Source organism: Hippoglossus stenolepis, chromosome 3 (assembly GCF_022539355.2).
Source record: "Hippoglossus stenolepis isolate QCI-W04-F060 chromosome 3, HSTE1.2, whole genome shotgun sequence".
NCBI lineage: Eukaryota > Metazoa > Chordata > Actinopteri > Pleuronectiformes > Pleuronectidae > Hippoglossus > Hippoglossus stenolepis.
The window spans coordinates 10,596,532-10,613,567 of record NC_061485.1 but is presented as its reverse complement, the minus strand read 5'-3'; the positions used below and the strand labels follow the sequence as shown (position 1 = coordinate 10,613,567).

Here is a 17,036-nt window from a genome sequence, read left to right as displayed (position 1 = left end):
TCCTCTCCTCCATCCTCTCCTCCATTCAGCCCACTTATATTTTCACACGGCCCCCTTGGCAAATAATCCCCCCGTCAGTCCTGTCTCACCTCCGCCGTCGCCCGGCCCTGCCACTCTTCATCCTCACCACCATCCCCTCTCATCTGCTCTCCAGCCTCGCGGCCGAACGCCCCACACTGACCCCCTCCTCCTCTTCTTCCTCCTTCTCTTCCTTCTGCTCCACCCTCTCCATTCCTCCCTCTGCAGTCCCTCGCTCGTTGTCCAACCTGGAAAACACGGAGAGGAAGAGAGTAAAGTCGCGACTGAAGAAGCTGATCCTGAAGAGACCTCCACTGCAGACTCTGCAGGAGAAAGGCCTCATTAAAGGTGAGATTTCTTTTTGAAGTCTTCAGACTATTTGAATGCGTTCGTATCCTTTATTTAGCAGCGGTGAATAATGGACTTACAAGTTCTCTTTTTCTCGCTCATGAATTTGACAGCTAAATCTATCCAGTGAACTTTTGTTGTGAAGTTGTAGATATTCTTCCTTTAAGCCGGCTGTCGTCACAGTTACGAGAGCAGGCGAGAAATCTGTGTTTATCCTGTGGTGATGCCTCATCAATCGTGGATGGGAATCGCTCTCCTTCTCGTCCAGAAAAAAGTTTTTCACACAGCTTGTCTGTCGATTACACTGTTAGGACATCTGTTATGTGTCTTTCTCAAAAGCTGGAACAATCCCTGGGCTTTCCATGTCTTTTTTAATGGGTCAGAAGAAGTAAAGTCCATTTTTATGTTCAGGCTGTCATCTGAAAGTCACAAATAATATATAAGTGGACAGAAAAGCACCTTGTGTGAGTATGATTCACATCATTTTCACACTAACATATCCCTGGCGTCTCCTGACCTGAATCATATTCTGTGGCCTCTAAAAAAGAAGGTTGTTTGGGTTTTTTCATCTCTGTAGATGAAATCTTTTAAATGCCTTTTGAGCAGCTTTTTGAAAAGCTTAAATATGTTAATATATAGTTTTTTATCCATATTCTAAGCTTAAATTGAAAAACAGCAAAAAGCTGTTTGGGGGTATTTTCATTTGCAGGTGATTTATAACAAAAATATCGGACTTTTCCAGCTACTATGAGAGTAGTTGGAAAGTCTGATATAGTTGAATTGGTTGCAGTGAGCTCATTGACTAACCAAGTTCATTCGAGCCCTCATCAGAGAGCCACACTCTGGAGTAAAGGTTTGCAGATGATTTGTTTCACCCTATAGAATATATACAGTACACGGGTTGAGTTGCATCATCAAGTGTGAGCCTTCATCTCAGGGAGCAAAGTCCAACGTATAGATTTTGTCCCTCAGCGAACTATCTTGTCTTAAGATTACCGTGAGCTTTTAGCACTTATATCACGTCTGTTATGTGAGAAAAAAAGTTAACAGTGTGCTTGTGTCCGTCGTCCCTCTCCAGATCAGGTGTTCGGCTGTCGTCTGGAGATGCTCTGCGAGCGGGACAAGAGCACGGTCCCTCGCTTCGTCCGACTTTGCACCGAGGCCGTGGAGAGGAGAGGTAAGAGTCACTGCAGACAGACGACTTCTGCTGATGGGATCTGCAACTTAGAGCAGACGCATGAGAAAACAAGCTCAGTCCCATATGGAGCATCAGTCTCTGCACCTGCTGTTCAGCACAAATCATCAAACTGAAATTCACAGGAAAAGGTTTTTGATTTCAAGAAAGAAAGTCGACTCAAATGCACAAATTATGACAGTTGCCAGAGAGAGATTGATATTAGAGAAAATTGTGTCTTGTTTAGAAACAGTACTGCAAGTAAATATTTACTTCACATTCGTTCAATGGTGTTTTGACCACGAGAGCTTTATAAACTTAGTTTTGATGATTTGAATATTTCTGGGGAGCAGTTGCAGATTGAGACATTTGCGTTCAAGTTGTGACAGACTGAAAAAACCTGATAGTTCTTATAGCTATAGTATAAAGTTACTGTGGCAGAAAAGGAAGTATTTTTCTTCAGCACACTATCTTAGCTCAATACACACAAGTATGTCTTAAATAGAGGAGAGATGTTTCTTTTCCGTGAGGTTTCTCCCGCTCCCCATTAAACTGAATCTTAACTGAGAGTCGAAGGTTAAAGGGTTTCTAATATCGAGGAGCAGCTCACAATTATTTTCATCAATTAATCTGGAATTCATTTCCTTGATCAATTCATAATTTAAAGTATGTACCATGTCTGTAAATGGTGGAATTTAATCAGACTAACAGTGAAAAACCTAGACATTCAAAAAAAAAATTCATAGTAGAAAAACAGCAAATATTGATGTGAGGAAACCTGATTGAGTTTATTTCATTTTTGCTTAGACTACGTTTTAAACAGCTAATCTATCATCAAAATATTTGCCTTTCTGTCAAATCTTAAACGGACCATACAAACTGGATCAATGAAAACGTGGTAGAATCACAACAACATGAAAATGATAATCAACTATATTCACTGTTCTGGTGCATATTAAAACATCTGCTAATAAGCTGGAGTGAGGCTGTGTATTTTATAGCAGTATCATGCAGTGGCTCCTTGTGACAGTGAAGCTGTGTAGTTTAAACTTATTGCAAGACTAAAACAATCAATGTTTCACACAGGCTCAATTGTTCTTCAGTTTATGTCATTATACGTTATTGTGGGAAAAGCAGAAACTCGTTAAATGTGACATGTTAAGAGGAAGTTTAGTTTCGACCAAAATGTGCCTTTGCTTTATTCAAAAGTAATAAACAAATATAGTAGGTGTGTGTATGTGTGTGTGTGGGCGTGTGTGTTGTTGTACCTACATCCTATGTCTCATATTGCAGGACTGGACACCGATGGCATCTACAGAGTCTCAGGAAACCTGGCAGTGATTCAGAAACTCCGCTTCCTGGTGGACCACGGTGAGGATGACGGGGAGGAGGGGTCCCACTGAACAGTTTGTGATGATTAATGCTGATATTTTGTGGCAGGTGGAGAAAATCATTACATTTTTATCCGATTCCTCTTTTTTTCCCGCCACTTCAATTCAAGACGATTCTCCCTGATGCTCTCTTATTTATTCAGATTGTACATAACGATTAAATATGAGACATTTCACACACACACACACACCTCTTTATCCCTGCGTGAAATCCATAACTCTCTCACTCCCTGTGCACCACATCCTTTTGATGAAGTGAGGAAAAGCTGACTGAATAACTGTTTTCCGCAGAGCGAGCGGTGACTACTGACGGCCGCTACATGTTCCCACAGGAGTTGGTACAAGGTAGATTCAGACGGACGAGGAGAACAGTGGCTTTCATGTATTAGTGCTGGCCCTGCTTGTTTTTTGTGCATTATTTGTTGCATAATGCGAACAGATCTCCGTCAAACACACACACACACACACAGACTAACACGCCGAGCTGAGCTGTGGCGCCGACGTGCACCGAACGTTGAAAGTTTGGTGCTTGTGCTACCATTTGCTTAATGTGTGTGTGTGTCCCTTAGGCTCTTCTGCTTTAAGTTTTCTGATGTAATAACACGGAGCAGGTTGTACAGAGAGTTGCCCCACGGTGCACGGCTGCCACCAAGTGGAGGAAACGGAGAGTCAGCAGCTTGTGTGCTCGGAGGTGCTCCAATCCCACATAACATCTCACTGACTAATGCTTCTCTTCATAACGTGATGGACATGGTTTTTTTTTATATTCGAACCATTTATCTCATTGACACTGAGGTCAAATTAAAGCTCTTGTTTTCTTTGGATCCATTTTGAGAAGCACTAGTCAGGCCTGGATTTTGAAAGAAAGTGTGCTTTCTACATCTAAACGTGTGTGTGGGTGTGCTTGTGTGTGTGTGTGTGTGTGTGTGTGTGATTTGTGCATCTGTCTCCTCTTCCTCTCACAGAGCATCTCTATCTCCCTCCTGCAGCTACAAGCCTTCATGTTCCGCCTCAGCCCTGACGTGAATTCTCGCTCTGTTTACGTTCCTCCGTTTACACGACGCCGTGACTGTAACTCCACTTATTTTTCTCTCTCTCTCTCTCTAAATTCAAACTCTTTTGTCTTTCCTTCACGTTTTGCCCCACTTCTCCTTCACTTCCTCTGACCCTGTCTGTCTGAATTTCTCGCCGTTCCCCTCATCCTCTCCCTCCCTCCCTCTCCCTCCCTCCCTCCCTCCCTCCCCGTCTCTCAGAGGAGAAGCTGAATTTGGACGCGAGTGAGTGGGAGGACATCCATGTCATCACAGGAGCTTTGAAACTTTTCTTCCGCGAGCTTCCCGAGCCTCTGGTGCCCTACGGCTTCTTCACAGACATCGTGGAGACAGTTAGTGAGTGACCACTTTCAGCCCCAATCAGGCTCCACTTCTCTTTCACTCCCTCCCCCTGAACGCTGCGTCTGAGCATCAGTCAGAGATGCTCGTCTTTGATCCATCTGAGAAAGAGATTAAAGAACTTTGTCAGTGGATCTCATCACTGTGTACAGAGCTTGTATGAAATTAAAACTAAATAGCAGCAAGAATTACATTTATACATGAGGTGAGATGGCTTTTTCTCCAATTCCAAATATTTATTTTCTTTAATTTGACTTAGAGGAGGATTATAGATGTAAAGATTCCCTGCAATGACATGATCAGCATCTCAAACATCGATGCCACCGACACACACACACACACACACACACACACACACACACACACACACACACACACACACACACACACACACACACACACACACACACACACACACACACACACACACAGAGACACAGGGGACTATAATCTCAGCTTGTTATGTTTCCCTTGACACTGTTTTATTCGGAATAGCCACAACACTGCTGTGGTCCTAAATTGTCAAAACCATGGATTCCCTTCACTCTGGTGCATTCCCACTTTGCCAAACTGTTGTGAAAATGATACAATATATACTGTATATACTGCACTTTTTTCCTAGCTAGAAATGTTTTCCACAGCCATACACATATGTATATATTGTTAAAGATACATAAAGCCATTTTTATAGCCGCTTTATACTATAAAAACAAAGATATGTAAAAGAAAATTATGCTTCCTGAGATGAAACGTAAATGAATTCCGAGGCGAGGAAAGAGTAATTACATCCTGACACAGCTGGAATTTATTGAGCAGCTTCAAATTAAAATTAAGCGATGGTTTCTCTGCAAAAAAAGAAAACTTAAATTACAGATCTTCGCATATTCATAGTTGCACTTTTTCATACTGTAAATACATTTTGACACCTTTATTTAAAGGATGAGGCTGGTGTTGTTCTATTTATATATATATTTTTTTGTCAGCGGATCCCATGAATGAAGAAAAGCGGCAACGTGTTGTTTTTGTTGGTTTTCATTACTTTATGGCTTCTCCACCCTGCCTGTGGCACTAAGGCTCAAAGCCCATTCACTCGTACTGACGACATAAATCTTAAATATGTGCCACAAATGTCGTTTTTTGTTTTTTTTATCTTGCAGCATTGATTCAGTATTTTCCTTGAAAATACATTTTAGGCTCTGTATAACAAATCCTTCTCAGATTTAAGTTAGTTTAATTTATCAATTCATATTGTGTGCAGCAGCAATGTGTCTGTGGGATGACTTCCCTTTATTGTCTGTTTTCAGTGAGTTAGGTCGTAACAGGTCATTCACATTTCATTTACTGAAGACCATAGTTCAGTGATTATCGCTGAAGACACATCTGGTCCGTTCCCATCTGCAGTGACCATAGCAACCAAAGTTAGAGAGGAGGCTCTCATAGATAAGACAGACAGAGACGGGAAACACCCAATCGCCCAGTGTCTTGGAGTCTCAGGGTCGATTAATCGTTTAAGTGTTGGAATAATCATCACAAGTTAATGTTTAGGATTAAATTGAATTTCCAGCAGAATATTGACAAATGCATATATAAAGATATGGATGTGAGGAGTTTAACCCAATGGTTTTTTTTCACATCCTGATGTTGGACCTGTAAATGCTGGGGATTTCTTGACTAGTTAATGGTCTGTATTTATATACTGTTTTTCTAAATGACCATTCAAAGCACGTAAAAGTACAGTTTTTCTATTCACACACATTTCCATACAGTGTTTCCACAGTTTGTGCAGCACTTTCTCTATCATACATCATTCACACACTTCTGGCACAGCCGTTAGGGGCAATTTGTGGTTCAGTATCTTGCCCAAGGGCACTTCGGCAAAGTATAGCGAAGTGAACTCTGTAACCACCACTGCCCTGATTTTGTGCTCATCTCTTTTCTCCTGCAGTCAATAAATGCTTCACTTAAAGACTCCTGAAGTCTCCGGAAAACTTTAAAACAAGATTTCCTCCACTGTCTGGTTCATTGTAACAGATGTTATTCAGTGCGGCTCCATTTAAATCTGTCGAATTAGTGAATAAACCAAATCAAACTCACACACAACACTTGTCATTCACTAATCAAGGTTCTGATCTTTTCATGGGATTCGTTGACATGAAGAAAATTATGAAATATCTCCAAACTCTTTATCTATGTGCTTCAATTAGATGCAAATTTGCCGAGACCTCTTTGATACTACGGTGTATCACGATATCTTTTGACTCATCCTAAAACAGGAAATAATCTGCATTTTAAAATAGATTACATTCAGTAAGACATTTTGCATATCAAGAAAAAAAAAGTAGTGTAAAAATGTAAATGTATTCATGTGTCTGCACACAGGCTGTGATCAGCACTTCACTCTTCATCAAACCACGGTGGTGATAGTGGATAATTGCGAGCTGCTGTATCGAATTAGATGGTGGAGGCTAATAAAGTACACGTGATATCAGTTAACGGATGTAAATCAACTTTTTGGATGCTAATACAGGAATGTAATATCATGCAAAGGACAACAATGTGTGACGATCTGACATGTGTGTGGCTCTGTGTCGCAGAGATGTCGGACTACATGGACAAAGTGGATCGTCTGAAGTGTCTGCTGCTCAACATGCCCCCCCCGAACCACGACACACTGCTGTTCATGTGCCGCCATCTCAGACGGTGAGAGGGTGGGATTGGAACCATGTGCAGTAAATGTATCTGCTGTTGTGTCTGTCCTCATCTCCGCTCTGGTTTCCACGCAGCCCTGATGGTTTCAGGGTTATTTCATAAGGCCGAATATTCCCCTGGCGCATTTCGGCCATGAAAGAATGAACCACATGCCCTCGAAGGGAAATCAAATCTCCTGCTTCTAACTTTTCCTTTAATATTGACCACAAGATGGTGTAGTTCCCTTGTGGATGTCAGGGATTTTCTGTCGGGGATTCTTCGTCTCTCGGAGCATGCCAGCGCCGTACCAGGATCGCACTGTTGTTAAGTTTGGGTCGTCTGAAGATGAAAAGGCTGGAGGAAGATGAATGGTGTACAATGTTATGTGAGCCAGTTCCTTTTACAGTACATAAAATGTGTGTTTTTACCGCTTATGGTTTTTCCTTCCACTCCAGGGGTGAGTGTTCGTGTTCTGAGGCCGATGTTTGTGCCAGGGTGTGGTGGGCCCCATGGATTTGTCAACTCTGTGCCTTTCTCTCATTTTCTCTCTGCTGTCATCCCCCCACTTCTGTTTATCATTTATCATCTCCCTGCTCAATCAACCTCTGTCGCCTCCCCTCTCGCTGGCTTGCCACCATTGTTTCCTCAAGTCCTCTTTATCCTCTTCCCTCTCTTTTCACTCCCCCCTTCCTCTTCCTCCCTTCTTCCTCCCCTTTCTCCTTTTTCTTCCATCCTCCTCCCAACCCAACCCCCTTGTGCCTTCCCTCCGCTCTCCTCCTTGCCTCGAAGGTCCCATGGGAGCCTTGTGGTTCGTCTGCTGGAAGGCATACCGACACCACCGCCGCCACCACTGGAACCTCTCTCTTTTCTCTCTCTTCGCCCTCTCCCTCGCTCGCTACGTTTTTTTTTTCTCTTCCCTTTCCTCTCCTCTCCTCTCTCTCTCTCTCTCTTTTTCCTCCTCTCTTTTTAATGTGGAAGTTTTGAGCAATTGCTGGCTGCTTCTGTGGCTTGGTGGGAATGGCATTTTTAGAAGAATGCCTCATGCTGTGGCTTTAACCCATTCCTGAGTCTCCCCAGATCACACACACACACACACACACACACACACACACACACACACACACACACACACACACACACACACACACACTCAAAGACACCAGGATAGGTCGATACAGGCGGGGGACACTTACATGCATGTATCTACTTTATAAAATGCACAAAGCAGGAACATGCATGGAAAAACAGAAAAGTTGAAGTCCTGAGTTTGCAAGAATTATGTCACATGTTGACCACAAGAATGAAGTTGTACGTTTACATCTATATATATATATATGTAGTGTAATTCCAAAGATTAACTTTAACAAGACTAAATGTCTACAGCAGTAATAAGTAACTAAATGCTAATATCTTAACAATATATATCATGGTCAAGACCTTATCATCTGTTAGCATGCTAACATTTTTAGCACAAAGTACAGATGAGACAAATTGAAATATCATCAGCTTCATAGGTTTCTTGCCATAAAGCTGTTATTGGACCATTTTAAATTTTGACCTGCTTTGGTACTTTTATCCAAAGTGGCTGAAAGCTTCAGTACAGCAGGAAACCTGAAGGGGAGGAGGTATGATCTTCAAGAGAACAAGAGAGGATTGTCTGTGCCCTGATAGCATTCGAAAGCTCGGAACACCGTCGGAAAACCATAAACGATACTGAGATGTCCTTGTCTTCAAGGATGGCAATGCCAGACCACGTTCCTTGGAGGAATGCAGTGGCTGAGCACAAGGTTGTATAATTGAGTTTTAAGTAGTGGGGTGCAGAGCCCAAAGCCATTGGATTTTGATTTAGGTGGCCATGGGTGGCCAGTGGACATCAATTTGCACCAGAGTGACATGTGCCTTTATGGGCTGATCAAAGTTGCGGCGTCACATTCTGGACTATCTGAGCTTTCCTGTATATGTATAGGAGACCTGCCAGAAGGGCTTTGCATTGGTCGAGGGCAAAGAACCATGGTTTGCAAAGTGGCCCAACCAGGACGCAGATGCAAAAAGGTCAGATAAGCATAGCTGGTCATCACACACGTTTCTCACAACTTTGGCTGGGTGAGACATAAATACATTTTTCTATCCATGTAAAAAGATTTCCTCCACGTGGGTGTGTCTGACATACAAGCCGAGATCTAGCGGGGGTCATCTGGCAGGAATGACAGCTATAGTTGGGTACCATCTGCAGCAGTGATATGAGAAGCCGTGCATGAAGATAATTAGACCCAAGGAGGTGGTGTCCTGAGCTTTGGGGCAACCAAGACGAGAGCGAAGACTGAGCTGCAGCTCCGGCTCGGCATCTGACGACTGCAACTAAGCAACCAACTGCAAATAAGAGGGCACGTGCATAACCAGTGTATATGATGTGTGTTTTCAGGTGTGTTATTATGGAAGGAGATTGTGTTTTTAGTCATTCTCTTGCCCACAATATCAGTCTGATCGTGATGGTGTGTGATAGTTGACTTCCTGGTGCCTGCAAATTGGCTCACAGCGCCACCTGCAGTTGTGGTGAAGGGAGGATACTTGTGAGAAAATCCTCTGCATGGTGTAGGATTTGTAACAAAAGTCACGTGATATTCAATTTTTTCCTAATGGGATATATTTTTTTGAACTTGTAGAAAATAGGTTTTTTGTACATGTATGAAATGTTGAAGGGTTTTTGTTTCTTAAGCATCATTTATTAGAAACAAGTCACGTATTTGTTTGTCAGATGTGTTTTGTGTTGGCAAAATAAAATGCATTAGTTTGTTAATGGTGTTTTGTATTTGCAGACCACACTGTGTTTGCAAGTGAATGGTGGGGGATGAACATTTAAACCAAATTGTTTACTGGTTCATCTACTTTCTGCTGTGATATTTCATTCTGAACCACAAATGTTACCCTCCTGGTGTCTCCTGAAGAAGTTTCACTGAATCACCAACATTCATCATCTATTCATTTCTGTTTGTAATTTCATGACAATCCATCCAGTAGTTTTTGTTGGTGTTTTAGGTTTTACTCAGAATTGTATTTTTTCTCTCTTTTATTCATTGCAGAGTGTTGGAAACTTCAGATTCCAACAGAATGACCACACAGAACATCGGCATTGTGTTTGGGCCGACGCTGATGCGCCCGGAGAGGGACAACGGCAACATGGCGGTGAATATGGTTTACCAGAACCAGGCGGTGGAGCTCATCCTCAGCGAAATGGACCACATCTTTGGAAGGAGGGGCCCCCCTTGATCTTTTTCGGACAGGGCTGTGTGTGTGGGGGGCTCCTGCAGATCAGACGAAAGCACAAGTAGTGCAGCGTTTGTCCTCTTCGCCTGTTGACTCATATGGTGTAAAATGGATTTCACATCAAAAGATAATTATGGGGTAAAAAGAACCAGGACAGAAAGCTGCTAATCATGACATCTGGCCTCCATATAAAGCCATGTGAAAACAATAATAGTAAAACAAGCCAACTTTTAGCTGCAATACTTGTGCCTTTGCCTGCAAATGTGGAGCCCAGCCCCGCAGTGCTTTACTGCGTGAACAGACGCCTCCTTGTCACTTTTCCTTCATGTTTCAGACTTGATCATGACAAATAAAAAGCCATAAAAAGTGATGAATCTCCTCCAGCCTCCTCAGCCAGCTTTGTTTCAACCAGTTATTTTTCAAAGTATGAGAGGAAAGGTGGGGGGGGGGGTTTTAGACAAAAAGCAAAACCATCTCACTGTGAAAACAGCAGCACCTCTTGCAGGAAGGTTCCACAGATCCAACCTGCAGCGTAAGAGTAGGTAAACTGTAAATTATGCAGAGAAGCAGAAGGCAAGCTGGGCGTGTAGATGTGTCGGCATCTCCACTGAAGTTATACAGTGTTCAGAAGTTTCATTTGAAGGAACTCTTCACAGATATGAGCATAAGTTCAGTGATGGGGAGATTGTGCCAACAGGGCAGCAAATGTTCCTTTGTACCAACTTTGTTGTGTTTGGATCCTCAGAGTTTATTTTCTTGTACAATTTCAGACCTGTCTCCTATTTCTATTAGTGCAAACTCCTCAGATTAGGTTAAAGATATTAAGTTGTAAATATGTGACATTGTGTGTTTGTCAACTTGTAGCACTTTGGATACAGTATGTAACCGAAGAAAATAATATATTGGCCACTTTCAAACTGATACATTTCCTTTGAAAGGAGCAGTGTGCTGTTGAACAAATGTTACTCGGACCTGATTGTTAACTCTCCTGCAATAAACACAAAAACAATCTGAATAAAGTGATTCGATCTGTTTTTGTTGTACTTGGCCTGCATGCGTCCATCAGGTTGTTTGTGCCGAGGGATGGGTTGCATGAGAGATAAAGTGTGTGGAGGTATGTGGGCGTCTCACGACTTGGCGGTCGGAGGCCTCCCCTGTGATTGGTGCAAATGCTGCTTTTAATAACAGAACAAAAGAGGAACTGGAAATGCATATGTTTAAAAAATGTGGATTCTCCCCCCAAAAAACCTTCTCACTCTCTCTCTGGCTCTGTGGTTTTGGTAATTTTATATTGACTGTGGGTTTGGCAAAAGACGAAAAGGAGCAGAGAAGAGGCACAGGGGTGGAGGGCGGGGGTCTCGTAGACTTTGCAGAGTTTTATTAGATGTATTTATTCATTTTTATGCTTGTTTTATTTCAAGTCATGTGAGCGTGCGAGGAGGGGCTAAATGAAAGTGATCATTGTGTGCAAGGTTTTCTACTTAATTTCTACTCAAACAGACAATTGCACTTGTTTATTTTTGTTTAGGGAGTCGTCACATTTACCGTATCTCCCGCAGTCATTAGTGCAGTTTCTGTGATTCTTTCTTTGTGTCCCAGAGCCTCATATTAAATTATGCACAGAAGGTACAGCATTGTGAAAGCATTAATTGATTCAACGTTTCTTAAAGTAGTTTATTGTATGTTTTGTTCTCCAAACTGAAGGGATATTCCATCAATAAAAACCCAGTGGAACAAAGAACTGCCGTCGAGCTCTGTGATGTGTAATTTCTTTCACTTTGGTGTGAGGCTGCTAATCACTCCCTAAAATTAGAGTCAGTCCATAAAGAGACACAATCAAACACCCGCCCTTCTAATCAGAAGCTGTGAAAGTCAAGCTCTGCTGCTCTTCTTCTTCACTTTTTTAAATAAATGTGCTCCCAGCTACAGATTACTGAGCCGTGGACTGATGACAATATGTGGGCACAACATTAGCTTTTAATTTTGTTATCTGCACAACTGAAACAAAAATAATTCCTGTAAATAAAAGAAAAAGAAATATTTGTGATGTTTTTATCTGTCACAGGTTTTTTTCATCCTTGTGACCCACTAAACTATTTAAATTTTCACAGGTCAGATTTAAAATCAACCACTTTTTCAGATACGTGTCATCTACAATACTGTGCTGGAGCAGTGCTGTGTGGGGCCCATGACGGGTGATACCATTCTGTAGCTGCGTTCAAACAACTCAAGTTAACTCCTACTCTCTAACAAAGAGCAGATATTCTGCAGTTTAAGCTGAGCTGCTGTAACAATGTCCTATAGGCAGGAATATACAGTTAATATGCTCCAACATCCTGAGGCAAAAAAGCCTGTATAAAAATGTTGAACATAATTTAAATATATAATATTATTTTACTCGTACAATGCTCCTGGTTGACCGATAGCACCTGTGAGCATCCAATATAAGTTGTTTTCAAATTGTATTGGTTAATTTCTGTTAATTTTTCTCAATACACAATACTTCCGGGTGCGGGGCGCCGGCCAAATGGATGTGAATGTAGGTCCTGACAGTTCTGGCAACCACGTGACCTGAGGGTGCTCTTTAATTGGCTGTTCCTGATTTTCCACGGAACGCAGCGCTCTGCAACTAGGACACTCCCACTTTTATTCACAGCCAACAGGTATTGATTTATTAATTTTTTTAACCTAATGTGATTGGTCGACGCCGTCTCAGGTACGTCCGACGTCACTGAGTTACTTCCGGTGCGAGCTGACCGGCTTCAGGTGGAACTGCCGTCAATTCCGGTGAGTTCTTTACAAAAACACCCCAAACAAGACATAAAGAGGATAAAGGAGCTTGATTTACAGATTCAGCAGCAGGTGATGAGGAGCTCACACCTTCTCATGCTCTAGTTCTGAGAAACAGAGGTGACTAACTGGATGTGGTGTCAGTAAAGTCTTTTACTGCTTCACCTGTTTGACCTAAATCTCTCTTTCTCTGAGAAATGCAAACGCCATGAAAGTTTCAACCGTCACAATGAGGCTACATTTTCGATGCAGGCTACAGAACTGACGTATTGTGCTGTTTTTTGTTGAGTCTGCTCCGGTGGAAGAACAGTTTCTCTATTAAATGAATCTGTAGCTGTGCTCATTCTAAGGTGTGTTTGCTTTGTGACACTGTTGTTCCTGCGAATCGAAACTTTAAAAAAGCTCAGAAGCAAATCTGACAACCAGTTGCTCAGGGGTCGGCCTCTTGCTTCTGTCTGAGTAAGTCGAGGCAGCTCTCCGTTAAATGTCGTCTTACTCATGAGTCCAAGACAAATGTCATAACATCCTCGGCTGTGGGTGCTACAGTCGCCTAAATGTTGCTTAATGATCTGGCCTACGTCACAGCATGGTGTTTGTTAATGTTATGGTTAGCTGATTGTTTACTCAACCTACTGTTTAAAGTTCAGTGTATCAAGTATCCGCAGAGCCGCTCAACCCCACAGTGCCCCCGCCGCACGCTGCGAGCTGCCACCTCCGATGAATCATCATGCAAATCGATCGTGAGCGCTGATGGGAACTGTTGCTGTGATGGGAAACTGAGCAACAAACGTAAAGAGATTATGGCATTTGATCGCTATATAATTTAAGGCCCCGTCTGATTTTATATAACTCAACATATTTCATAGCCACTTAAGTTGGAATATTTATAATGTTGTTTGCGTGAGGCTTTTATATTACCACATTAGAAAACTCAATTTAAAATCAATGAAATCAAAGATTCGGGTGTAAAACATGTCAAATTTTATTACAAATATCCACAAACATGCAAACAAAAAATAAGTATAAAAAGTTAATACAAAAGTTGCATCTGTGCAAGTAAAAAATTTAAAAATACTGCTCAATATTAAAAGTCTGCAGACACTGAGTGAAACCAGGCAACACTTTTTTTATATATATGCCTATTTAAGACACAGAAGTAACAGGTAAGGCAATACAAGGTGACAGTTGACGTGGCACATATGCATATCTGTGGTGAGAAACACAAAAACACACACACACTGATGCTCTGATGCATGAAGGCCCACAAGCTTAGTCACACCTCGTGCACCACCATCTTATCTTGTTGTACCAAGGCTCTGTCGGATCACTCACAGAGGCTGAGTGCATCCGAGGCACTTTTCACGTTGACTACACTGCAGTCAGAAAGAGGAAGTGGGAAGTAAAAAACCGACGTGTGCATGAGTCCTGAGTCTTGACCCTCTTGCCACATCTCAACGGACACCCTGAACGTGTGACACCTTCTTGTTCCTGACAGGCTGCGGCACATGTAAGTCATTGCGAATAAGACGAGACTTTGTATCTTTAGATAAAATAAAGCAGCTCCGTGTGGTTATTACACAAACAGTGAGAAAAGTACAAAGTTTAATTTACTCCCTCACAATAAAAACCCAGAAGACCTCCCCCCTATAACTTCAGACTGAAATTAAAAAGGTGCAGTCCACGTTTCTTCTTAAAATAAAAATAAAAAAACCCGCTGCTTTCAACTTCTTCCTGTTTTTACTGCTCACTCTAAACACTTAATATATTGCTGATTAATTAAAGCCACTGAGAATCCATAGTTACCCTGAAGAGATGAGTTGGTTTTACCTTTTTTGATTTCACAGCATTAATGGCATAAGTCCTTGCAACAATAATGGTAAATTGTAAACTGTAAAGCGCTCACTGGTTTTAGGACAAAGTAAAAGCGTTACAGTTATTGCTATTTCTTAAAATAGAGGTAAAGATTTGTAATGAAATGCACCACAGGATAATCAAAGGTGATCTTTTTCTTGGACTTATGAGGAGGAATAAATATACTAACTAGGCATCAGGTGATTGTGTTGATTTGGCTGCATCTGTAACCTTTGACCTCTGGCCTCGATGGCATTTTAACATAATAATAGATGTCCCTCCATCCTGCAATCAATCATACAGACAATTCCTTCAGGGCCCCACTCACTGGTATGCATCTACAATGTGAACAGTCGGAATGTTTCAAACAATGTAAAAAAAGAGTAAAAAAAGAGTAAAAAACAAAAGCTTCTGGTTTAGGGGTTGTGCAGCATTCAGCAGCAGCAGCAAGCAAATGAAAAGTTAGAAATCTGCAAAACCACATCTGGATATGTGACACAACCGCCGATAAGTAAAAAATGTTGCTGTCCTGGAAAAATACAATAAAATACAAGTATAAAATACAACAAGGTACATCAAGTCTATTTCACATGTTAAAATATTGGCACATGTATTTTGTTTGTATGGCTTGATCCTCTTTAAGGCCACGTACGCATTGGCAGGTTTGTGCATTTTATCATGATGTGAAATTAAAGAAATCAGAGGAGCTGTTATATATATTTATATGATAGATAAAAAAAATTATCAAAAGTATTTTATATATACAGTATATGCATTGTTTTGGCTTGTGGAAGTCACCTTAAGTCTTTATCCTGGGTAAATCTGTTATATCCAGGTTTAGTTCATATTTGTCCAAGTCTCCACTCTGGTCCTCAGTGCCCCGTTCCCACGCGTGACTGTCTGTATTGTTTCCCACGTCGCAGCCGTTTCTCTCATGTTGCTCTCTGTGCTCCCTCGTTGGTGAATCCTGGACGGGTCGACCTTCCAAAAGCTCTCCTGACACACTCTCATGTGCCTCTTCCACATGACCATCACTAACCCCTGCCTCTCTCTCTTCCTCCTCCTCTTTGAGTCCCTCTGGAGCCCCGTCCAGACTGGAATCGCTGAGGAAAGAGTGCGGTGTTTGAGTGTCCTCCAGGGACAAAGGGTTGTCGTCAGCCAGCCGACCCGCGAGAATACCGCCTGCCCCCGGGCCGAAAGGCATCTCCTCGGGGTCTTGGTCGGGATCCTGGTCTTTGCTGCAGTAAGCGTAGCGGTGGTTCATGTGCTGGGAGTAAGAGCCGGAGTGAGAGAAGCGCTTGCCGCATTTGTCACATTGGTATGGTTTCTCTCCAGAGTGCAGCCGGCTGTGCTCGATCAGATGGTGCTTGTGCTTGAAGGCCTTGTTGCAGATCTTGCACTCGTGAGGACGTTTGCCTGTAATGCCGACAGAGAAATTATGAACAAAATATTTAGAAAATGTACTGAAATAATAATGAACTTTTTATTTTTATTTTGTCAGGATTTTCAAAAGATTATTTTGACATTGTGTATCGTAACTAAAGCAGATGGTTACCTTAACTTACAAAAAGGTAACAAAGGGGGAAAGGCCTATACAAAGTTAACAAAATATGCCGACCAGCATCTCTAATGTTCATGAATAACAAAATTTGAACAAATATGATGGCAGCCAATAAACTAAATTATATATCAAATGTTCTTGCAGACTGTGCACAAGCTACTGACCTGTGTGCTCATATTTGTGTCGAAGCAGCGAGCTGCTCTTCTGGAAGGTTTTTTCACAAATGTCACAAGCATACATCCCCTCTTCTGTCTTCTTTAGCCTCTTCCTCCCGGGTCCACCCTCTCCCTCCAGACTTTCATCCATTAGAGAGAGATAGTCCAGTGCTCCGCGGCTTAACACCTCACCCTGTAAAGAAATCATGAAAGTTATTACTATGCAGTAGTTTGCATGGGTTATTACTTTAATTAAACTTTACAGTAATTACTTAATTTCTTACGACAGAGTATTTACAAATTTAGTAGAGGCAGAGAAAGTGGGGATGACATGTGGGGTCCAAACCGAACCTGCGATCATTGCAGGAAGACTCACACGAGGCACCTACTCATCCAGGTGAGTTT

General features: G+C 42.0%; 2 protein-coding genes across 9 annotated transcripts in view; one reads left to right on the top strand and one right to left on the bottom strand.

The window, feature by feature from the left end:
- Nucleotides 1-11,289, top strand: part of arhgap9 (Rho GTPase activating protein 9) — a 39,738-nt gene extending 28,449 nt beyond the window's left edge. For 7 of the 8 annotated variants that reach the window (XM_035150859.2, XM_035150863.2, XM_035150876.2 and 4 more), the window contains 7 exons: nucleotides 247-366; nucleotides 1,445-1,543; nucleotides 2,834-2,911; nucleotides 3,223-3,276; nucleotides 4,185-4,319; nucleotides 6,917-7,022; nucleotides 10,091-11,289. In XM_035150859.2, coding sequence (XP_035006750.1) covers nucleotides 247-366; nucleotides 1,445-1,543; nucleotides 2,834-2,911; nucleotides 3,223-3,276; nucleotides 4,185-4,319; nucleotides 6,917-7,022; nucleotides 10,091-10,277 — 779 coding nt within the window. In that variant the 3' untranslated portion in view covers nucleotides 10,278-11,289. The remainder of the gene's footprint in view (nucleotides 1-246; nucleotides 367-1,444; nucleotides 1,544-2,833; nucleotides 2,912-3,222; nucleotides 3,277-4,184; nucleotides 4,320-6,916; nucleotides 7,023-10,090) is intronic. The other variant, XM_035150869.2, reaches the window with a different exon arrangement.
- Nucleotides 11,290-14,030: 2,741 nt separating this feature from the next.
- The window catches only part of LOC118105109 (zinc finger E-box-binding homeobox 2), a 28,140-nt gene continuing 25,134 nt past the window's right edge, over nucleotides 14,031-17,036 (bottom strand). The window contains exons 7-8 of the mRNA XM_035152529.2: nucleotides 16,641-16,824; nucleotides 14,031-16,331 (exon numbers count right to left, since the gene is read on the bottom strand). Coding sequence (XP_035008420.1) covers nucleotides 15,715-16,331; nucleotides 16,641-16,824 — 801 coding nt within the window. The 3' untranslated portion in view covers nucleotides 14,031-15,714. The remainder of the gene's footprint in view (nucleotides 16,332-16,640; nucleotides 16,825-17,036) is intronic.